Genomic DNA, 25,679 nt, shown 5'->3' on the forward strand with positions numbered 1-25,679 from the left:
AGGATCCCTAGCTCCGGTATACTGACAGGATCCCTAGCTCCTGTATACTGACAGGATCCCTAGCTCCTGTATACTGACAGGATCCCTAGCTCCTGTATACTGGGAGGATCCCTAGCTCCTGTATACTGACAGGATCCCTAGCTCCTGTATACTGACAGGATCCCTAGCTCCTGTATACCGCTGCCACTATAATGGACAGATCATGAAAACAACAATTTTCCAGTTCACATTGAGGATCTTGAAAATAGTCAAAAATTATAACCCAAACCCCCAATATACAGGATATATATATAAATAAGTATATTATGTGTCTCCAAGAACAGGTCGTTCATCAACATATAGGGGGAGATTTATGAAAGGGTGTAAAGGTGTAAATATACATCTGGTGTAAACTGCCCCCAGCAGCCAATCACAGTTCAGCTTTCAGCTCTGGTAAAATATAAGAGGAGCTGTGATTGGCTGCTGGGGGCAGTTTACACCAGGTGCATATTTACACCTTTACACCCTTTCATAAATCTCCCCCTATATGTTGATGGTATATGGCAGTGGTATCCTGACACTATATGGATTGTATATGGCAGTGGTATCCTGACACTATATGGATTGTATATGGCAGTGATATCCTGACACTATATGGATTGTATATGGCAGTGGTATCCTGACACTATATAGATGGTATATGGCAGTGGTATCCTGACACTATATGGATTGTATATGGCAGTGGTATCCTGACACTATATGGATGGTATATGGCAGTGGTATCCTGACACCATATGGATTGTATATGGCAGTGGTAACCTGACACCATATGGATGGTATATGGCAGTGGTATCCTGACACTATATGGATGGTATATGGCAGTGGTATCCTGACACTATATGGATTGTATATGGCAGTGGTATCCTGACACCATATGGTGATAGTATATAGGCTGTATATGACGGTGGTACCTAGATACGTTATTGATTGTAAATGTCAGTATTTATACTATGAGTTGTAAATAGAAGTGTTATTATGGCACTATATGGTGGTATAATATCGATTGTAAATGGCAGTATTACCTTGGCACCATATGGTGATAGTATATAGACTAATTTGGCATTGGTACCTTGAAACTTAATGGTGGTATAATATAGATTGTATATGGCAGTATTGTTGTGGCACTCTATGGTGATAGTATGTAGGCTGTATATGGCAATGGCTCCTTGATAATACTATATGGTGGTATAATATAGATTGTATATGGCAGTATTGTTGTGGCACCATATGGTAATATGATATAGATTGTATATGGCAGCATTATTGTGGCACTCTATGGTGATAGTATGTAGGCTGTATATGGCAATGGCTCCTTGATAATACTATATGGTGGTATAATATAGATTGTATATGGCAGTATCATTGTGACACTATATGGTGGTGTAATATAGATTTTATATGCCAGTATTATCTTGGCACCATATGGTATAATATAGATTGTATATGGCAGTATTATCTTGGCACCATATGGTATAATATAGATTGTATATGGCAGTATTATCTTGGCACCATATGGTTGTATTATGTGGATTCGGTAAAAAGCGAGCAGGGCCTCACTTCCTTTAAAACCATCCCTGTCCTATAATTGTCACTGTGTAAAACAGCACCTCATATCTCAGCTTCCAGAAGATTTACAAGTTTTTGAGGGTGAAGGATTCTCTGACCCCCCCCCCCCCCCCCCATATCCTGATCACACATAGGGAACGTGAATCTATTGACTGTCCCCCTCCCTGCGGGCCGCTTCTGGAGCGGAGAACACACATATTAACAGCATCAATTATTGCTAATGTCTTTATTTACTCCCAGCGGTCGATAATAATTTGTGTATTGGCTTTAATGAGATCAGCCGAGTGCAGCGCTGTGTGGCCGAGTTAACCGCTTGTTTCCTGGCTGCTGGCGTATTAATGGTCAAAGAAATATATGAAAGCCCATATATGCAAATAACTCCCCAATAGATGATAGAAACAGATTTTAAAGGCATACTTCAGCGAAAAACGTTTTCTTTCAAATCAACTGGTTTCAGTAAGTTATATAAATTTGTAATTTACTTCTATTCAAAAATTTCAAATACCAGTACTTATCAGCTGCTGTATGTCTGGTGTATTCTCTCCAGTCTGACACAGTGCTCTCTGCTGCCACCTCTGTCCATGTCAGGAACTGTCCAGAGCAGAAGAGGTTTTCTATGGGGATTTGCTGCTGCTCTGGACAGTTCCTGACATGGACAGAGGTGGCAGCAGAGAGCACTGTGTCAGACTAAAATACCCCACTTCCTGTAGCACATACAGCAGCTGATGACCTTCTCTGTCCCTGAAGCTATCCCTAAGGAAAATCCTGACCCTAAACACTAACAGGAGGGCACTAGGACCCGGAGTCAAAAACCAAGGAGGAGGTTCCAACTGACACTGATCTGACTCTTCCTTTAATATGTTTACTTTGATCTCCCATTAAAGGGGATCTCTAGCATTGAATAGATTGCCCTATAAGTGGGGTAATATTATAGAGCAGGAGGGGCTGAGCAGATTAATGTATCATTTAATAGAAGAATAATCACTATAACTCGTAATTCAAACATTTAAATCCCTAATTGAGTCTGGAAGGCGGAGTCTCCCATAAGGGGATAACTGTCAATCATTCCGCAGGACCACCCACCAGACTTTTATTAAAATTAAATTAAAATGTAACCGTTTTTTCCCCACACACAACAGACCTATATATCAAACCGCTCAGCTCATCCGGCTCTAGAAGGTGGCGGGCAATATCTTCATGATTCCCTTTAAGAGAACTGGAAAGCATTTTTACTGCAGACAAATTTTCTTCTCATAGTAGGAAACCATAGCCATGGGCAATTTGCAGGAGCGATCGTCCTAAGCTTGTTATGGCGGAGTCATGCTATCTGGTCGGTCATGTGGACATCACTTTAATGAGGATAATATGATTTGCCTCCATTCACGCCCCATATAGAGCCCATCTTTACATAAAGCAGAAGAGATAGACATTTAGGCTTATTAGAAGGTTTGAGGAAATGAAGGATCTTCTTAAGACTTTTTGTGTGATCTTCTTCTTTTCCACATAATGAACAATTCGACATAGAGGAAAGGAATGGGAAGCGTCAGGGGCACCTTGTACAATGGGGGAGAAATTCTCGAATCTTCGGTAACCTTACTATCATTTATTCTCTCAAAGTTTTCTTTGGACCCTACAAAGCTTGGGTTGGTCATTGAGGTACTGGTATCATACAACATGGAGCCATGGACCTCCAGGAGAAGCAAGAATACCAAGAAGCCACCCCTTGGCTGGGTCCTTCCCTGGAGGGAGATCTGGCTAGTCCCGTATTTCGAGACTGCTAAATGAGGCTCCACAGACTCTTTTTGCATACCATGACTTGGCAATTATTAGTAGTGTTGAGCGAATTTCCCGAAAGTTCAGGTTTGGAAACGTTGGTCTGAACCGGAATGCTCGGCATTTGACTCCTGGAGTCTGGAGAAGTTAGATGCCTATGGCTGTATCCATGTTTTTCAGGACTCCCTTAGGCGGCATCCAACTTCTCTAGATGCCAGGAGCCAAATTCAGGTTCAGACGACCATTGCCAAACCTAAACTTTTGACACGTTTGCTTAACACTTATAACCAGCTATTGTAGACATAAGGAGCTTAGTGTGGTCATACATCTTTACCCCTTGCTTTCCTCTTTTTTTTCTCTTGCTCTGTCTGTCAGTCCTGTGTGTGTTACTCCCATAGTCACGGATTAGTACACAAGAAGAAGATCCAACACGTTGAGGTTGTAATGTAATAAAATCTTAAACTACATGTGTACATATAGGAGTGGTACTGCTAGGTGGAAGACCATATCTCATACGGTGGTGAAGATGGAACTTCTAAACCAATGCATGCTGGGAAATAGTCAATTTGAGAAGTTCAGGATTAGGTGAGGATCAATGACTGAACAGACCCTGGGGCCTGGTCATAGGTACTTTACAGAATCAGCCTGACAAAGCAAAACTTCATCTAGTAAGTCCATGGTAATGGTTTGGGGTTTAGGGTTTTTGATCTTAAGAAGCAGAAGGTCTTGAGATGGGAATGCAGATAATCTCAAGTCTCATTTTATGTTCCTTTAACCATAAATCCTTTAAAATTTAAATAAAACCCGACTACACATTAGAGCTTAAACTTTCTGAGGTTTATATATGTTCTTCAACCACTTGGCTTGACTTGATAATGGAGCCCGGATACAATGGCCGGTGAGGACAACCTCAAGTGAACCTGACTTTGAAGCAGATCTCTTGCTCCTTGGGCCGAGAACATACAGGTCAGCGGTTATCCAAATAACCTAATTGAGTTGTTATGGGTGAAGATAAGTCAAGGGTGTTCAGCTCCGATTATAGGTACCATAGTATTATGTAGAGAACCAATATTGTACAGCAGTTCCATCTTCTCTTTGGTGGCCTCTTGTATACATCTACCATGTCGGGAAGAAAAGAAGTGGTGAAGGAGCAGGTATGGGTAGATTAGACCTAGTAGACTCCATGGCTGGTGGTAATGCTGAGGCGTAACCTGTAGGCCACCACCCTCCCCATTGTCCACTGCATGATGGGGGTATAGGGCTTGGCATCCAGCACCGAGCCCTGTTCATCAATTAGGCAAGACAGGGAGTGTTGGGGGAGGGAGGAGGCGTGCATTCTGCTGCTCAGCACCACCTCCGTTACACTTGAGTTTTTAGCATGATCTAGAACTTACATATTCCCTTTTTATTGTGGCTCTTAGAGGTCACACCCTTGTCCGACAATATGGCCTTCTTACTAGAAAAGGATGTGAACCCCAAACTTCCATTGGTCGATGGCTGGCTGGTTGGTGCTCTAGGTTGGTTCTCAGGACTCTATGCAGCGCTCCGCTCAGTATTGGCTATATTTTGCCTCTATTTGAGCATCTATGTGTAATTGGGAGTAAAGTGGCGGTAATATATATAACGCTATCTCTACTAGTACTATTTTTACCCGTCAATTGATTTTCACATTTAGCCGGCCTGTAATGTGAGGTATTAATGGAGGCCAGCCAATTATAAAATCACTACTTGTAATCTGAAGATATCGTGAAACAGATGGGCGGTGAATGAAATGCAAACACTCTTAGGGTAGCGTGTGGGACTGTGCACTCTAAATAGCAAAGACATGATAAGATCCTCGTCGGAGCACTTATCAGGGGTTTCCCAGTGAATAGCTTTTACAGCACCCTTGGGTGCACTCGATGGACGTGTTTTTTGTCAACCATACTCTGTAATCATGTAACTACCTGTAAATCGGAGGTACAGGGATACAGCTGGGATCCTTATAGCCAAGTTTGGTGATGAGGTGGCCACTCAGGATCATTCTCCATTAACCTTATGGCCATTTGCCATGAACAAGAATAACCGCCCTTTAAGAGTTAGTGGTAGACCAAGCCCTGTGTTCCCCCAAGGAGAAGTATATGGTGGTATTATTATACGTCATCAGCGATAAGTGCAACTGGCACATGCTCAAGTCCAATCTTTTGGTATTTGAATACTGGTGGATGAAGATGTTGGATGCAGCCTTAGGGAGTCCTGGTGGATACAGCTATAGGCCATAGGCTGTATCCATGTTTTCCCGGATTACTTAGGGTTGCATCCAACTCCTTCAGCCACCGGTATTCAAATACTGAACCATCAGACTCGAGCGTGCTCCAAGTGCGCTTATCTCTAATGGTGACGTATAATAATACCACCATATACTTCTCCTTGGGGGGACAGGAGCATGGTCTACCACTTGAAGGGTGGTTATTCTTGTTTATGAGGTTAATGGAGAAGGATCCTGAGTGGCCACCTCATCACCAAGCTTGGCTGTTAGGATCCATTCCCAGCTGTATCTTTGTACATGCTCAAGTTGTGCTTATCTCTAATGCCCATGTATAAATTGTTGTACTGCCCAACCGTGCAGACTGATATACTATATATATAGTATACTATACTTTATATGTGGAACTATCATTTTGAAGTTTTTATCTTTACAGCACTGGGAAAACTAGACTTCAAGATGTGACTGCAGATCTGAATGACTCTATTTTACATGGTAAGAAAGCTTGCGGGTCAGTAGATCGCTCCATGAATCCAGGAGAACATGTCTCAGTTCCTCTGTAGATTGTGGTCATATTACTTGATTCTGTCTATGTGTAATATCCAACAAGGGCTGCGAGGAGCCACCACCATTTGTATAAACTAAGTCTATGTGTTTCGAGTCACTCTCCTTCTTCTCCAGAGAAAAGTTAGGACCAGTTGGAGGGTTCCATTCTCTATCACGTCCCTAATGCTTCATGAGTAGATGATAACCTAAGAGCAGTTTCCTCTTGGGATTGGTTAAAATTCTGTTGGCTACTCAGGCTAGTCTAGTTTATTCCAAGTAGACATATGTGTGTTATAGTCCAGAAACATAAGGTGGACCTCCTCCACTAAATTCCTTCCTAAGGATGAGATATGGTATTAGTTATAGATTTTGTCGGCAACAACGCCAACATCTCCATCTTTCTCTTCCCAGGGCTGCACCTATGACATCCAACGATGATCCCTCTACAGAATAACAGCGAAAACAAAACCTCCTTGTTGGCAGTTGAAGATGAAGGCCAAAAAACAGACCCTTCCCCCTGTGTACTTGGCTATATACCAGTTATATATTATAGCATACTACTTGGTCTTGGCTTACCAGGTGAGTGTAGTTGTACCCACACACTAACACCTTTAACTCTGATAACTTCTACAATTTGGCTCCATTGTTGGAAGAGGGTTCAGGGGTTGGCGAAGTTTGCAAAATATTCTACAAAGCCGACTGGCTACTCACCAAACCAGACCATGGAGGTTGCTGTACCTCACTGACTAACACCACCAAATAGTCACCACACTGTCCACCATGGTGGACCTTCATGCTTAGTCATGGTTCCATCATACTCAGTTGTTTCCTATTCTCCACGTGAGACATCTTCCCTCCAATGAATTCTCTGGAGTTTGGATGCAAATGCTGAGCCTTCACCCAGAGTGCCCATCCCATCCCACAGACTCGTACCCCAAATATCTTTACACGTGTAAGAAACAGAAAACAGGATGGAGATCCTATAGTATACCTAATCCTTCTTCTTGCTCTTTTTTCTCCTCCCTTCTGATTCCTTTGTCCTTTTTTACCTCCTTCCTTCCTAATTTCTTTACTTCCCTTTTCTTATTTCTCATTTTCTTTCCTTCCTTTGATTACTTTCTTTTCTTCTGCCCTTTCTTCCTTCCTCTCCCATTCTCTCTTCCTCTTACCCTTCCTTCCTTTTTTTTCTTTCTCCATTCCCTTCTTTCTTTCTTTCTTTCTTTCTTTCTTTCTTTCTTTCTTTCTTTCTTTCTTTCTTTCTTTCTTTCTTTCTTTCTTTCTTTCTTTCTTTCTTTCTTTCTTTCTTTCTTTCTTTCTTTCTTCCTCTTTCCCTCTCTCCCTTCCTTCCTTTCCCCTTTCCTAACTCCCTCCATCTCTCCCTTCCTTCATTCATTTATTCCTCTCTTTTCCTGCCTTCTTTCCTTCCTATCTCTCTCTTCCTTCCTTCCTTCCTTTCTTCCTCCCTCTCTCTCCCTTCCTTCCTCTTTTTCCCTGCCTTATTTCATTCCTTCTTCTTTCCTTCCTCTCTCTTCCCCTGCCTTCTTTCCTTCCTCTCTCTCTTCCTTCCTCTCTTCCCCTGCCTTCTTTCCTTCTTCTCTCTTCCTTCCTCTCTCTCTTCCTTCTTCTCTTCCCCTGCCTTCTTTCCTTTCTCTCTCTTTCTCTTCCTTCCTCTCTTCCCCTGCCTTCTTTGCTTCCTCTCTTCCCCTGCCATCTTCCCTTCCTCCCTCCCTCCCTCTCTCTCTCTCTCTCTCTCTCTTCTTTCCTCTCTTTCCCTGCCTTCTTTTCTCTCTCTCTCTCTCTCTCTCTCTCTCTCTCTCTCTCTCTCTCTCTCTCTCTCTCTTCCCCTGCCTTCTTTCCTTTCTCTCTCTCTTCCTTCCTCTCTTCCCCTGCCATCTTCCCTTCCTCTCTCTCTCTTCCCCTGCCTTCTTTCCTTCCTCTCTCTTCCCCTGCCATCTTCCCTTCCTCTCTCTCTCTTCCTTCCTCTCTTCCCCTGCCTGCCTTTTTTCCTTTCTCTCTCTTCCTTCCACTCTCTTCCCCTGCCTTCTTCCCTTCCTCTCTCTCTCTCTTCCTTCCTCTCTTTCCCTGCCATCTTCCCTTCCTCTCTCTCTCTCTTCCTTCCTCTCTTTCCCTGCCATCTTCCCTTCCTCTCTCTCTCTCTTCCTTCCTCTTCCCCTGCCATCTTTCCTCTCTTTCCCTGCCATCTTCCCTTCCTCTCTCTCTCTTCCCCTGCCTTCTTCCCTTCCTCTCTCTCTCTTCCTTCCTCTTTCCCTGCCATCTTCCCTTCCTCTCTCTCTTCCTTCCTCTTCCCCTGCCATCTTTCCTCTCTTTCCCTGCCATCTTCCCTTCCTCTCTCTCTCTTCCCCTGCCTTCTTCCCTTCCTCTCTCTCTCTTCCTTCCTCTTTCCCTGCCATCTTCCCTTCCTCTCTCTCTTCCTTCCTCTTCCCCTGCCTTCTTTCCTTTCTCTCTCTCTCTCTCTCTCTCTCTCTCTCTCTCTCTCTCTCTCTCTCTCTCTCTTCCTTCCACTCTCTCTTCCCCTGCCTTCTTTCATTCCTTTCTCTCTCTCTCTCTCTCTCTCTCTCTCTCTCTCTCTCTCTCTCTCTCTCTCTCTCTCTCTCTCTCTCTCTCTCTCTCTCTCCCTTTCTCTCTCATTTCCTTCCATGACTTCCCTTTTTCTTATTCCTGCTTTTCCATCCTTCCTTCTTTTTCCTTCTACTTTTATGTCTTAATTTTTTTTTCTTAGTTTTCTGCTTTCTTCTTCCTTTCCTCTTTTTCCCTCTTTTTCTTCTTCTCCCCTATCTTCTATTTCAATTACTTTCTCCGGTTTTCCACCTTCATCCATTTCCTCTTCTCCTCTTTCTTCTTCCTACTTTTTTTTTTACTATTTATTTTCTTCACTCTTCATTGTTTTACCTTTCTCCTATATATTCTGCTTCTTCTTTTCTTCCTTCATCTTTTCTACCTATTTCACTTCCTTTTTTATCTTTTACTACTTTTCCTTTATTTTTTCTTCTTCCTTTCTTTTCATTTTACTCCGCCTTTCTTATTTTCTTTTTTCTCCTAATTTTTCTTTACATTACCAATGACTCCACTATTATTATTAACTTCTATAAGTTTAATATATAATAATGAGAAAATATTACCATAGTGAAAGAGTAGTAAATACATGGAACAAACTTCCAGCAGATGTGGTAGGTAAATCTACAGTATGTGAAGATAACCTGCCTGGTGTACACATCTATCTTCCTCTTTCTTCTGTCAATCTTCTCTGTTTCTCCAACCTTCTCAGCCCCATCCCGCTCTCTTCCTGCGCACGTTGGTGTAATTGTACATTAATTCAGCTACATTTCCCCGGTAACGCGCAGCTGATTACGAGGAGGACGCCCGATAATTATCACATTATTCCTAACTCCTTTATTAAATGCCTGTAAAACATCTGAGGGCGAGGGCAGGAGACATGCGTCGCATTATTTATCAGTTCCTGCAGGAAGCACGGACCAGTTGCATCAGCCTTGTTAACCCCTTTAAGAGTGGTAATTCGGGGCACTTAACCTGCAGTCTGAATGCACAATGAGTGTAAGGGTCATACAGAACCACAGTGAGCGCCGTGTACCATGCCCCGAGCACGCCTCACACATTACATAGAGGGAAAGGTCACCTATATGTCTATATGTATACAACATTGCACAACTGTATAGATATAAAGGCAGCGGCAATACAAATCTATTATACCCGTCACTGCCGGGGGCTTTAGGGACATAAACTGGCCTATAAATTATCTGAAACTGAACACCTTGTTAAAGGGGTACTCCGGAAAAAGAAATCTCGTATATGTCGTAATGTCACACTTTATAAGGATAACCATGATGCCTAGTTAAAGGACAACTCCGGCCAAAATGTATTTTTTTTATATGTTATTACATAGGAAAAGTTAGACAAATTCCTAATATACACTTATTATGGAAAATGCACATATATTGCTATTTTCCTCAATTTAGTAGATCAGGCAGACTTCAATTTCGCTAAAAAAAACGTGATGTCACGAATCAGAGCAGGGCTGGGTGTAATTCCTATGAAGCGTCCAGCAGGGGGCCCAGTATATGGAGAAATTACATTGTAATTTCGGCACAGGTTGCAGTTATCCATAGCAGCTTGTGCACTCACCTGGTGGCAGGAAGAGGCTCTCCATCCATCCCACACCAGCTCCCCTAGCCCCACAAGGACCCCCTGTCCTGTGTGTAGCAGGGAGAGTGCTGCTATACCGTGGTTCCCGCTGTCTCTCTCGAGCCACATAATCATTGACTGCAGCGGGAGAGAGAGAGGGGAGGGCGGCCGTTGGGATGGACGGGTGCGGGGGGGCTAGGGGAGGGTGGTGGGCGGCATGGACGGGTGCGGGAGGGCGGCCGGTGGGATGGACAGATGCCAGGGGCTGGGCGGCTGGTGGGATGGACGGGTGTGGGGGGGTCCTTGGGGGCTAGGGCAGCTGGTGCAGGATTGGCCGCCCTCCCCTAGCCCCCGCACCCGTCCATCCCACCGGCCGCCCTCCCCTCTCTCTCTCCCGCTGCAGTCAATGATTATGTGGGGACCACGGTATAGCAGCACTACCCCTGCTACACACAGGACGGGGGTCCTTGGGGGGCTAGGGCAGCTGATGTGGGATTAATGGGTGCCAGGGAGCCTCTTCCTGCCACCAGGTGAGTGCACAAACTGCTATGGATGACTGCAACCTGTGCCGAAATTACAATGTAATTTCTCCATATACTGCGCCCCCTGCTGGATGCTTCATAGGAATTACACCCAGCCCTTCTCTGATTCGTGACGTCACATTTTTTGGGAGAAATTGAAGTCTGCCTGATCTACTAAATTGAGGAAAATAGCAGTATATGTGCATTTCCCATAATAAGTGTATATTAGGAATTTGGCTAACTTTTCTTATGTAATAACATATTAAAAAATACTTTTGGCCGAACTTCTCCTTTAACATCTTTAAAGGGGTACTCTGGAGATAAAATGTTTTCAAATCAACTGGTGTCAGAAATACAGATTCTATTTAAAAATCTCCAGTGTATTCTCTCCAGTCTGACACAGGGCTCTCTGCTGCCACCTCTGTCCATGTCAGGAACTGTCCAGAGCAGCAGAGGTTTTGGGGATTTGCTGCTGCTCTGGACACTTCCTGACATGGACAGAGGTGGCAGCAGAGAGCACTGTGTCAGACTTGAGAGAATACACCACTTCCTTCAGGACATACAGCAGCTGATAAGTACTTGAAGACTAGAGATTTTTAAATAGAAGTAAATTACAAATCTGTATAACTTTCTGGCACCAGTTGTTCTGAAAGAAAAAACAATTTCGCAACTCATCACTTAACACACGCAAGAACCTTCATGTGATTGTCTATAAACCTTGGAATAGGTTACATTTTATTCAAACTATTTTTCCCCCCCTAAAGGCAGTGAGCACAGGGTCTAGTAATGTCAGCGCGGTCCTCCTATAGGGTCACATTACATGTGTACCAGGTCCGTGTGACCACTTAAGGTCGGCGCTATATACATATATCGTGAGTTTATTACGTTTGCAGTTTTATTGCTCCATCTTGAAGCCGAGCTGAGAAGAACAAATCTACTTAAGTAGAAGAACAGCACCAGCCTGGGGCCACACACTCCAAGACAAGGCTTTATTGTCTGATTACGATGCCTAAGCGCACGCCGCGTGTTTATTGCTGATTCAGTTTAGTCCCCTAATTTGGTTACATGATGCAGCAGTGACAGCTGTCCGAAGAATGACAGGTGACGGCCATGACGGACAGGGCGACTACATCTGCCCCCGAGCAAGTGCAAGTGGCAATATATCCCCTGTATAGAACTGGCATTGTATGTCTATAAAATAACTGCAGCATCATTATAAACACAAATATCAGTACACTGCAAGGATGCAAAAGATGCTGCAACGGCGGAGGGGCGTGGCATGATGGGAGTTGTAGTGTTGCTGATGGAGGGTCAAGGCATGATCATTGCATTAATGGTGGAGGGCTTCTGTTTGCTGTGTATGAATAAAAAGCGCCGGGGTTTTGGTTTGCTGCTGGGTCAGCTGGCATGGTGGTGTGGTAGCTGCGTGGGTCTAGGGTCATTTGGACACTTGTCACGGTAGCCTGGAGTGGTGTAGGATCCACCTTGGACAATTTGGCGCCCTGCCTGCAAAAGGCTTAACCCAAGGGTAGGTAAGTATACGTGCGGTTGCGCAATGATAGTCCCGAGTCCAACACTTGAAAAGCAGAACAGTTTACTTTTTTTAGAAATTCAGTGCAACACAGGTGTACTTGGCAAAAAAATACTGGAGGTTACTCAGGTGCTTGTGGTTGAGGTAGAGACAAGGTGCTTGCAAGAGAAAGTTTTGCAGAAGAGAGAATAGAGTAGAGAGGGGGCCTGAAGGGCCTTGTCCAATTAGTATTTTACTCTGCCTGGAACAACTGAGATGTTGAAGAGATAAGAAGAGAACACTCGTACTCACGTATAGAAACAATCTGACTGCCTTCTGCCCTACATATGCGGCTACCCGTCCTGCAGGGTAGTACGAGCCCCAGGCCTGTCTTGCAATGTGCAGTAGAATACCTAGACTATGATAACTTTGTTCCACTGGGTTCAGTTCCTGAGACTCCTAGGTAACTTCCCTGCACGTTTTAGAGAGGTTCCTGGCATGGACAAGGTGAACCTTCTTCTGGCTTCTCTCCCCCTTTGTACTGTCTAGCGCTGCATAGTTGCTGTGTCTTTCATAAAGAGAATCTGTAGCTTGCTGGCTGGTGTCCCTGACTTGGGACCTGGCCTAAGCCAGGCCTTGGCTTAACTTTAGCAGAGATTGGTTCTTTACATCTTCCTCACACACTGACTAGAACCAGTTAACTAACTCCTCCCACCAGGAACTAACTCCTTCCTACAGGGTCTGACCAAACCCTCCTGTGACTGGTGGGGCTTTGTGGGCAAAAATAGAGAAGACAGCAGATAGGATAAAGACTAGAGAACAAGCACAAACAACCCACGAGTCTCCTTCAGCTGTGCTTCACATAGAGCATAGAATACAGAGCAGCACCTAGTGGGGAAAATACTAACTACAGTGAATACCTCATTCCCATCTGTGTGAACCTGAGGGAGTAACCTTACTCAGGTGCAATAGAACTTAGGGGCCCATACCGGGTCACTACAAATACAGTGGCTCCCCTGATCTGCACCCTGCAACTACAGATGACCCATTCTGTGGACAGGCATCAATGTTATAAACCTCAAAAACCCTTTTAAAGTAGTAAAGTAGTAGTTTTCTTTCAAATCAGCTGGTTTCAGAAAGTTCTATAGATTTGTAATTGACTTCTATATAAAAATCTCCAGTCTTCTAGTACTTATCAGCTGCTGTATGTCCTGCAGGAAATGGTGTATTCTCTCCAGTCTGACACAGTGCTCTCTGCTGCCACCTCTGTCCATGTTAGGAACTGCCCAGAGCAGGAGAGGTTTTCTATGGGGATTTGCTGCTGCTCTGGACAGTTCCTGACATGGACATTGCAAAGAATACACCACTTCTTGCAGGACATACAGCAGCTGATCAGTACTGGAAGACTTGAGATTTTTAAAGAAAAGTAAATTACAAATCTATAAAACTTCCTGACAACCGCTGATTTGAAAGAATTTTTTTTTTTTACCGGAGTGCCCCTTTAAGTGATATGCCTTTCAACTGTTTATGACACAAATATTGCATCTCAAGATACATTCTAAATTTAAAAAGCTCTTTTGGGGACTCTAGGTTTTGCTGTTGCCCGAAAAAAACCCACAAATACAAAAACAACCCCCCTGTGCTATGGGCCACACCGTGGTTTATTATTATTCCTGACCTCTGTGATATGCGGATGCCGGCTTTATACATGTATTTTTCCATTGAGAGGAGGTAAGAAGCGCTGTCCTTCAGAACGGCCCTGATGCGTGTTCAGTCCAGCCAAGTGTGCACAAATGTCCTCAAGCTGTTTGCCATCTTTACATGGGCACCTGGTCGCGGACATTGGTTATCGCTGTGCGTATTTACTTTACACAACATCCAGACTGGCCCATAGCTGTATCTCCATAGTGAATGGTGCAGACGTGACCGCGATCACAGCGCCGACAGATGCTCGGTGCAGCCACAATGGTGGACAGGAGGAAATGGATGGGTCTGGACGTTAATGCTTGGACACACTCATACATCTTACAGTCATCTGCACGGCCTCTACGGGAAAAACTCTAATGTTCTTGCGAAACACTACGCTATTGTTTGTAAAGCTATAAATTTTCAACGTACTATTATAAATTTTCGTACGCACTATTATCCATGACCGGCCTTACAGTAAGAGGAAGCTAGAACCTATTCTCTAAGTGAGGTGTCCAACCATAGCAGAAGAAGCCCCTCCATCCAGGTTATACTTGACCTCAATGGCGTTGAATTATCTGGACATTGGTCCATGTGGCTCCTCGAAGGTTCCCCAGATGTGTTGCTCATGAGATTTATGACTCTGGTTCCTTTCCTTGTATATAGAATGGAGAAAATTTGGCAACCCACAATTTTTGGATATGAATCCTGGGCTGTTTTTTTTTTAACCCAACAAGAGACGGCCAACCATGGTTCTACTGAACCAAACTGATATCACTACAGGGTTCTACTGTCCAGGATTAGTAAAGCCTGGCCTATTGTCTAATATTGTAGCTCAACTCTACAAGTTGACAAGTGGGTGTCTGTTTTTGGACGTAAGCAGCCATGTTATTCCAATTCTGGACAGTCACTTAGTTCTTGTTCTTTAGAAAAGGTTATTCTTCATAGTTCATCATTGTGAGGAAGACTAGAACATTGTCCTGACACAATATAGAGAAATAATCCTGAAGCTCTATATTATTCATGATTTGCCATGTTCTTCTCTTCCAACAGTGAACATCTTAACGGCGGTGGCCCTCTCGAGGCTGGCATCAAGGAGCAAGAAATCCTCCTACTTCTACCTCCTGGCCCTCACCACTTCTGACATCTTGACTCAGATTTTTATCATCTTTGTAGGCTTCATTCTCCAGACTGCTATCCTCCATCGCAAGGTGCCCAATGCCTTCATCCACATGGTCAGCGTCCTTGAGTTTTCCTCCAACCATGCCTCCATCTGGATCACCGTCATCCTAACTGTGGACCGATATGTAGCCTTGTGTCTTCCCCTGCAATATCGTTCTCTCTCCTACCCAGAACGTACACGTAGGGTTATCGTAAGTGTCTTTCTAGCGTCATTTGTGACCGGCATCCCTTTCTACTGGTGGAGCGATGTTTGGAGGGACCCCCGAACGCCAGGTTTGCTGGACCGTGTCCTTAAATGGGTCCATTGCTTTATAATTTACTTCATTCCTTGCACTTTCTTTTTTCTCATCAACTCCATCATCATCCTTAGGCTTAGAAGGAAATCCGAGGCCAAGAGGTACAAGCTTAGAATAGGCAAGACCACCGCCATCCTCATAGGCATCACAACTGTGTTTGCTGTTCTGTGGGCTCCTCGGACCATTGTCATAATCATCCACATGTATGTATCCTCCGTCCACAAAGACTGGAGAGTCCACTTGGCTATGGACATTGGCAATATGTTAGCTCTACTCAACACCGCCGTTAACTTCTTCCTATATTGCTTCGTGAGTAGGAGATTCCGGGATACGGTCAAGGAGGTTGTTGGGTTGCAAAGACCCTGCCGGGCAATTGAGGGGAGGAAAACCCAAAGTGACAACTTCTCCGACTCTCTGAAGCCCATGGAGATTCCACAGGCAACAACAATATGAGTCAAGTGATGCTACCACACAAGAACGGCTTGTATTCCACCCAACACTTGATCATGATGATTGCATGTCGACCAACTCATGAAAACGTGCATGAGGGGAAGAGCTTTAAGATGGTGACCATAGAAGAGTGGAGGGTCTCCATTTGTCTCCTATAGTAAAGAACTATATGACACCGAATGTATCCTGGTAACCATACACTGTATGTATAAGGTCTGTGCTATGACCGCAAACAGATAATGTGAATGTAAGAACAAATAAAGAAAACTATGAGATAACTGTGAAATGGCGTCCAGGTATGATGGAGTCTAATGAGCAGAAGATAACTACTACCATGCATGGTCTTCCCTATGGGATAAATCAATTGGTGTCGGTTAAGACCAGAGATTTGTAATTTACTTCTATTTAAAAATCTCCAGTCTTCCAGGACTTATCAGCTGCTGTATGTCCTACAGGAAGTGGTGTATTCTCTCCAGTCTGACACAGTGCTCTCTGCTGCCACCTCTGTCCATGTCAGGAACTGTCCAGAGCAGGAGAGGTTTTCTATGGGGATTTGCTGCTGCTCTGGACAGTTTCTGACATGGACAGAGGTGGCAGCAGAGAGCACCGTGTCAGACTGGGAAGAATACATCATTTCCTGCAGGACATACAGCAGCTGATAAGTACTGGACGACTGGAGATTTTTAAAATAGAAGTAACAACAAGTTACAAATCTATATATATAAAAAAAAATTGGTTTCCACTAGTGAGATCGAATGGGAAGGTGATCATGGCTGACCACCCTTATCCCCAACACTCACATTTTTAGATGCATCCTCGTCTGCACATGGGGGGTCACAGCAATGTTATGGGGGCCCAGGCACCATATACAATATTAAATCTACATTCCAATACTCTAACCAGTCCCTCTCTTTCTATGTCATTTATAACCTGGTTTTGTATTCTCCACTATTGGTCAGCGGGGTGCTGCCGGAGCTGATCTCTGTGCAGGCTGGTGCAATATCATGACGTCAATGTGCTCTCCTGCACCTGCCCCCCGGGATCCCATCCCAGCATCTCAGGATCAAAGGGACAAACCAGCACTGTGATGCTGGGAGGGTTATTCTGAGGCCAAGTTGCAGATGAACTCACTGTGATTATCCCTCCCAGCATTACAAAGAAGCTACAATGTTGCAGATACAGCCTGCCAGGGACTTGTTTACATCAGCTGTCTCAGAAGGGAGGGGGGAGGAGGGAGAGACAGAGAGAAAAGCTCACACACAGGTTTTTGTGTCTTCAGCAGAAAGCAGCACCTGAGAACTGGGGTAAGGACATAGAATAGATAATAATAATGGAAGGAATTGTTAGTCTCACCATGGGCAGCAACATATCAAAATTTATGTTTAAGTGGAATACCCCTTTAATAAGGGAATAAGGACCAGGTGGTCTTTCTCTGCTCATCTTCTATGTGTCATATGTAGCTTGGAAAGTACTAGAGATGGTGTTACAGTGCGAGGGGGGCACTAAGGGGGCAGCAATACTAAGTGGGGGAAACCGAAGACTACCCATTGCTGAGGCAGACCCTATAGAGCATCTATGCTGAACGTGGGAGTGGGAGGGAGAGCTAAGTGGGGGCACAGAGGGGTCCTGTTATTAAGTAGGGGCACTAAGAGACATTATTACTGTAAGGAGCATCATTACTGAGATGGAACATTAACTGCCCTGATTAGGGACACTAAGGCAAAGTCCTTATGGTTTGGGGGGCACTAAGGGGGGGCAACTACATGAGTGACAGTTCTACAGGGCACAAGTACTAAGTTGGGTATTATTAAAGAGATTCTGTCAGCAGGTGTATGGCGTCCTATCTCAGGGTGACAGAGAAGCTGAACAGAATGATATATGACTTATACTGTGCAGCTGATCCAGAGATCTCCTCCTGAATAACATGGACAATAAGTAGTCCTCTCCATTACGTGCATGAGCTCAGTAGTCCTGGATATTCATAGGCAGCAGAAAACTTCGCTCAACAGCTACTGGCAGTTATCTATCCATGCTGTGTATAGGCAGCAACTGTCAAACATCAACTGGAGGGCGGGGAAGGGGTGTGGCCAGAATCCTATTCTGCATATTAGGAGAACGGCTGAGCAGAATGATGTCAGTAATACACCGATCTGTTCAGTATTTCTGTCACTAGTTTATGCTGCTCTCATTTAAGGTGGAATAAACCTAGTGACAGATTCCCTTTAAGTAGCAACTTAAGGCTTATTATTGAGTAAAGCCACTAAGGAGCGCTACTAAAGAAAAGGGCACTTAGAGGGCACCATTAGTTTAATGGGGCACTAGGTGAGACAATTTTGGATGAGGGCACCAGGAGGGGACACTATTTTGTGCATTACACGCTGTAGATATGTCCTTTGGCTAATCGGAGCACAGAGAGAGTGAGGGCACTAGGGGGCATCAGTACCAGGTAAGGGTACCAAGGAAGCACAATTTATAAGTGGCAGCACTAGGGAGCACTGTTCAAGAGTAAGGCACTAAGGGTACGGAGTAGGGGCATCATTACTGTGTGAAAGGCACAAACACCAGGCAATGTAACTGTGTGCGGGCATCAATACTGTGTGCAGAACTCGTAACTGGCACCATTACTATGTGTGGGACACAAAAGGGGCACTAACATTGAGGGGGAGGAATGAGCCACTACTGTTGTGAGGGTCACAAAGAGAAGAGGAAAACTGTACAGAGACGGATTGTGTCCAGGAGACGTTCTCAGAGCTGGATGGAGAAGAAAAGTGGATGACTCCAATCTGAGAAGACGCCATCTGTAATCACTGGATGGAACTGCACTGTAGTGACTGGATGGAACTGCACTGTAGTCACTTATATCAGGTCTACACTGGTATGTGACCACCATATGGGCACTGTAAGCTGATATTATTGGTTGTATTGGTATCTCTGGTAGATTATAATAAAACTGGGTGGTATACACCGGGGCATTACTATTGGTTTGTGGCCTGGTTCCACATTCTCCCAGAAACCGCCGCCATCAATTGCATCATCGTCCTACAGAATGCAATGGCGGAGCAGGGAGCGGTCAGTAACACCAGTTTGTTTTATCCAACCATAGACCGGAGCAATGATTGTGGGTATTGTGCCTACCCTGGCATCCTGTAGGGGCATCACTACTATGGCATTATTATCAAGGGAGGTTAATATTGGGGGGGGGGGGGTCATTACTAATGGGGGTGATTAGTAACAGGAACTAGGAACCACTAGTACTAAGGTGGATAAAAAAGGGGCACTATTACTATGGGGGCGGAATAGAAGCACTTTTTGCAGGGGATGCTCAAGACGGCACTATTACCATGGGGTACAGTAAGGAGGACACCTCAGGAGATCATATTATAGTAACTGCACTGTAATCACTTAATGTCTACAATGGCATTTTAGATATATCATTGTTTATATGGGCGCTGTATAGCGGTACAATTGTTTATATGGGCGCTGTATGGAGGTATCATTGTTTATATGGGCGCTGTATAGCGGTATCATTGTTTATATGGGCGCTGTATAGAGGTATCATTGTTTATATGGGCGCTGTATAGAGGTATCATTGTTTATATGGGCGCTGTATAGAGGTATCATTGTTTATATGGGCGCTGTATAGCGGTATCATTGTTTATATGGGCGCTGTATGGAGGTATCATTGTTTATATGGGCGCTGGATAGCGTTATCATTGTTTTTATGGGCGCTGTATAGCAGTATCATTGTTTACATGGGCGCTGTATAGCAGTATCATTGATTACATGGGCGCTGTATAATTGTTCATATGGGCTCTGTATAGTGGTATCATTGTTTATATGGGCGCTGTATAGCGGTATCATTGGTTATATGGGCGCTGTATAGCGATATTATTGTTTATATGGACGCTGTATAGAGATATTGCTTATATAGGCGCTGTATAGAGATATCATTGCTTGTATAGGCGCTGTATAGTGGTATCATTGTTTGTATGGGCGCTGTATAGAGGTATCATTGTTTATATGGACGCTGTATAGTGGTATCAATGTTTATATGGGCGCTGTATAGCGGTATCATTGTTTATATGGACGCTGTATAGCGGTATCATTGCTTATATGGGCGCTGTATAGCGGTATCATTGCTTATATAGGCGCTGTATGGTGGTATCATTGGTTATATGGGCGCTGTATAGCGGTATCAATGATTATATGGGCGCTGTATAGCGGTATCATTTATATGGGTGCTGTATAGCGGTACCATTGGTTATATGGGCGCTGTATAGTGGTATCAATGTTTATATGGGCGCTGTATAGCGGTATCATTGCTTATATAGGCGCTGTATGGTGGTATCATTCGTTATATGGGCGCTGTATAGCGGTATCATTGTTTATATAGGCGCTGTATGGTGGTATCATTGTTTATATAGGCGCTGTATAGCGGTATCATTGGTTATATGGGCGCTGTATAGCGGTATCATTGTTTATATAGGCGCTGTATAGCGGTATCATTGCTTATATGGACGCTGTATAGCGGTATCATTGCTTATATGGGCGCTGTATAGCGGTATCATTGCTTATATAGGCGCTGTATGGTGGTATCATTGGTTATATGGGCGCTGTATAGCGGTATCATTGTTTATATAGGCGCTGTATGGTGGTATCATTGGTTATATGGGCACTGTATAGCGGTATCATTGTTTATATAGGCGCTGTATGGTGGTATCATTGGTTATATGGGCGCTGTATAGCGGTATTAATGATTATATGGGCGCTGTATAGCGGTATCATTTATATGGGCGCTGTATAGTGGTATCATTGGTTATTTTGGCCTCTGTGATAGATTACAAGATTTTTTTTTCCTTTTTTGTTACTTTTGTAGGTTTTATTCTTCATGTCTTCTATAATTTCACCCCTAGAGGGAGCCCTACACACAGGTTTGGTTGTACTGACTATAGGAACAATGTATTACTGTTTCCCCATCAGCCCTTGGCTTTCCCTTGCCCATTGTACTCAGCCACATTACAGCTCCCATAGGCGCCATCACCCAGCTTTCTCTGACTCCTGATGAGCAAATCTGCCAGGAATAACAATGTGGTCCCTCAAGTCCTGAGAAATTGTTCAGCAAGAGTCGGGTGACTGGGCCTATGAGAGGCGTCAGCCGTACACTGTCAGTAGATGCTCTATGAGAATATACACTCATTGCTAGATAGAAACATCATATCGCTATGTGTCAGGCAGACATGTAATTACAGATGTCTGGTTGGGATCTGATGGTCGAGTTGGAGTATGAAACCTCATGGTGAGCACACTGCCCCCTGATGGTGAGATTATGTGGAGGACACACTGCCCCCTGATGGTGTGATGATGTGGAGGACACACTGCCCCCTGCTGATGTGATGATGTGGAGGACACACTGCCCCCTGCTAGTGTGATGATGTGGAGGACACACTGCCCCCTGATGGTGTGATGATGTGGAGGACACACTGCCCCCTGCAAGATGTGATGATGTGGAGGACACACTGCCCCCTGCTAGTGTGATGATGTGGAGGACACACTGCCCCCTGCTGGTGTGATGATATGGAGGACACACTGCCCCCTGCTGATGTGATGATGTGGAGGACACACTGCCCCCTGCTAGTGTGATGATGTAGAGGACACACTGCCCCCTGCTGTGACCCTTAGTAGTAATACACTAACAGCTCAGTGTTATGTAGAGGACATAGTGCGGCCACATCCCATTCCTTGACCTCTCCTCCTTACTGTGGAACTCCCCCAACAGTTTACGTCCCACCATGTCTTCTCCAGGAATACCCCCCTCAGCCAATCAGAGGAGTGAGACTGCTGCGGTATAATACGGCGAGCTGCACTGGAGCCAGGGAGGTGAGTACATTTTTATTATTATTATTATTATTATTATTCACCCCTTCCCCCGGCATCTAATAGTATCCTGTCTAGAGAACCCCTTTAAATTTCCATCATGTTCTGGGTAATCTACACTAATCCCGGCAGTCACGCTGCTGTGTGTCACCTCTCCATGTTGCTGTCTCATTCTGACACTTCCAGGAACGGTTGTAGCGATGATTCGTGTTTTCGGCGTATACCTGTGGTTATACCGTGACATTCGCCGTCATCCCTCACATGCTGAGACTTGCTGAGCGGGAAGGTGAGGTCGGTCTGGATGAAGATGACGGAGGATTGTACCGACAGAGAGCGGCGGCCTGTTCCCATAACAGCCGGACCAGTGACTGTACACAAACATTCCCTGACCCGGAGGTCACTGACAGCGTCTCCGCACCTGCAGGGGGAGTAAGGCGTCCTTAAAGGGGTCCTCTGGTCTCTAAAAACGAGGATCACAATTATTAGCAGGAACGGCCGGTAATCAACCAATTACAGCCGATAAATGTTTGGTGTAATAGGACCCTTAGCCCTGGACTCATCACAACCACTGACCAGCACAAAATCTCACAGATCCTGATACTGATCTTAAAGGGAAAATGACTTATTGTATAAATAATGTTTTTATGTTAAACAAAAATTTTTTTTTTTAATTTTTGGTGAAATTTTTTTTCTCATTTCCCATTTTTCTATCTATATTATTAAATAATCCTGATATTCTGCAGTTCTCATTCTCACCACTGGGGCTAAAATTATTCTGAGACTTCCTGTTGTGTCTGGGGTGATAAGGAGGAGCTGCAGTAAAGTAATCTGTACAGCATTGCAGCATCATGTGACACCAGTAGGTAGAGGGGACAATAGCAGCTCCCTGTGGAATAACCTCCTCACAGGTCACAGAGCGCGCTCAGTAATGTCTCACATTCATCTCAAGGGGACAGAGTCTGTCTATTGTAGTCTATGTCTATGAGTCTTGCTGTAAGGCATGACACTAAATGCTGTTAAAGGGGTTATCCAGTGCTACAAAAACATGGCCACTTTTCCCCTACTGTTGTCTCCAGTTTAGGTGGGGTTTTGAAACTCAGTTCCATTGAAGTAAATGGAGCTTAATTGCAAACTGCACCTGAACTGGAGACAACAGTAGGGGGCAAAGTGGCCATGTTTTTGTAGCGCTGGATAACCCCTTTAAGAACAGCCCAGGCAATATGGCCGCCCACATAACACCGTACAAAAAGTGAAATAAATAAAAATTACAGCCAGAAAATAGAAACAGATTAGAAAAGAAGAAGTTTTAGTATCTGACTCTAATCAGTGAGAGAAAATGTAGGTGACACAATCCCTTTAAATCTGACAGATCCTCCTGGCTGTGAGATCTGACCCCGTCCTCCATAACAGGACTACCAGTTTCAGGGCAGTGCTGTCAATCATTCTATAGTCCCGCCCACGCGGAGCTGCCCGGCAGTGTAAGCACTGGACACAACAAAACCACTGGACGGCACATAATGGTAAAGATGTCAGAGAGGTTGGCAGCGGGTACGGCCGATAATGGAGGGGTCCGCCAACCATCCGATCACTCTAGGCGGACTACATGTTACCATCCTGCCCTCTAGATGCCCTCTCAGTGCACAGGGTGGGGCACTTCCCGCTAACTCATTCAATCCTATTATATAATTAGTGATGGGGACGGGTCAGAGTCCCTCTCCTGTTGTGGATGTCTATGGAGGACAATGGCGGGCAGATATGGGGACGTATTGTACTGGATTTGGCAGGCAGGAGGTATGCTATATGAATGGCGTCGGCCGCTCCCTGCCTCATGTACAGAGGTAGTGACCTCAGGTGAAGTTTACACAATAAGACACACCCTGTACTTACACAGCGGAGAAAGCATCACAAAGGTGTCCCGAGGTGCCGGAGCCTCCCTATAAATAGATGAGGAGGAGAGAGGCTAAAAGGAGCTCACAATGACTGATAGGGCACAATGCACACTGATAAGGGGGTCACGTGCAGGGAGCCGCCCTATGGCCCGGAATATCATTCCTCTACACTGACCCATAACCCAGCATGCAATGCTCTATATATGACTGGGCACTGTATATGTCAATGACCAATTGTGATGGGTAACAGATATACTACAGGTATATATATCACTGACCACCAGGGCCTACATACTGTATATACCACTGACCACCAGGACCTACATACTGTATGTACCACTGACCACCAGATCAAACATACTGTATGTATCACTGACCACCAGGGCCTACATACTGTATGTACCACTGACCACCAGGGCAAACATACTGTATATACCACTGACCACCAGGGCCTACATACTGTATATACCACTGACCACCAGATCAAACATACTGTATGTATCACTGACCACCAGGGCCTACATACTGTATATACCACTGACCACCAGATCAAACATACTGTATGTATCACTGACCACCAGGGCAAACATACTGTATATACCACTGACCACCACATCAAACATACTGTATATACCACTGACCACCAAGGCAAACATACTATATATACCACTGACCACCAGATCAAACATACTGTATATACCACTGACCACCAGGGCAAACATACTGTATATACCACTGACCACCAGGGCCTACATACTGTATATACCACTGACCACCAGATCAAACATACTGTATGTATCACTGACCACCAGGGCCTACATACTGTATATACCACTGACCACCAGATCAAACATACTGTATGTATCACTGACCACCAGGGCAAACATACTATATATACCACTGACCACCACATCAAACATACTGTATATACCACTGACCACCAAGGCAAACATACTATATATACCACTGACCACCAGATCAAACATACTGTATATACCACTGACCACCAGGGCAAACATACTGTATATACCACTGACCACCAGGGCCTACATACTGTATATACCACTGACCACCAGATCAAACATACTGTATGTATCACTGACCACCAGGGCAAACATACTGTATATACCACTGACCACCACATCAAACATACTGTATATACCACTGACCACCAAGGCAAACATACTATATATACCACTGACCACCAGATCAAACATACTGTATATACCACTGACCACCAGGGCAAACATACTGTATATACCACTGACCACCAGGGCCTACATACTGTATATACCACTGACCACCAGGGCCTACATACTGTATGTACCACTGACCACCAGATCAAACATACTGTATATACCATTGACCACCAGGGCCTACATACTGTATATGCCACTGACCACCAGGGCAAACATACTGTATATACCACTGACCACCAGATCAAACATACTGTATATACCACTGACCACCAGGGTAAACATAATGGATATACCACTGACCACCAGGGCCTACATACTGTATGTACCACTGACCACTAAGGTCTACATACTGTATATACCACTGACCACCATGGCCTACATACTATATATACCACTGACCACCAGGGCCTACATACTGTATGTACCACTGACCACCAGGGCCTACATACTGTATGTACCACTGACCACCAGGGCCTACATACTGTATGTACCACTGACCACTAAGGCATACATACTGTATATACCACTAACCACCAGGGCCTACATACTGTATATACCACTGACCACCAGGGCCTACATACTGTATATTCCACTGACCACCAGGGCAAACATACTGTATATACCACTGACCACCAGATCAAACATACTGTATATACAACTGACCACCAGGGGTTGCGTAAAAGACCTACTACTAACCATCAGGGCCTACATACTGTATATGCAATGGCTACCAGGAATTGGG

The 25,679-nt window shown here is 44.6% G+C and overlaps 1 protein-coding gene across 6 annotated transcripts in view; it reads left to right on the forward strand.

The window, feature by feature from the left end:
• The window catches only part of GPR142 (G protein-coupled receptor 142), a 32,971-nt gene extending 16,727 nt beyond the window's left edge, over positions 1 to 16,244 (forward strand). For 5 of the 6 annotated variants that reach the window (XM_069953035.1, XM_069953033.1, XM_069953036.1 and 2 more), the window contains exons 2-4: positions 6,060 to 6,118; positions 6,581 to 6,748; positions 15,101 to 16,244. In XM_069953035.1, coding sequence (XP_069809136.1) covers positions 6,604 to 6,748; positions 15,101 to 15,978 — 1,023 coding nt within the window. In that variant the 5' untranslated portion in view covers positions 6,060 to 6,118; positions 6,581 to 6,603 and the 3' untranslated portion in view covers positions 15,979 to 16,244. Of the gene's footprint in view, positions 1 to 3,753; positions 4,345 to 6,059; positions 6,119 to 6,580; positions 6,749 to 15,100 lie in introns of all 6 variants that reach the window. The other variant, XM_069953032.1, reaches the window with a different exon arrangement.
• Positions 16,245 to 25,679: the final 9,435 nt, after the last annotated feature.

This window comes from Dendropsophus ebraccatus, chromosome 14 (genome assembly GCF_027789765.1).
Source record: "Dendropsophus ebraccatus isolate aDenEbr1 chromosome 14, aDenEbr1.pat, whole genome shotgun sequence".
NCBI classification, from domain to species: domain Eukaryota; kingdom Metazoa; phylum Chordata; class Amphibia; order Anura; family Hylidae; genus Dendropsophus; species Dendropsophus ebraccatus.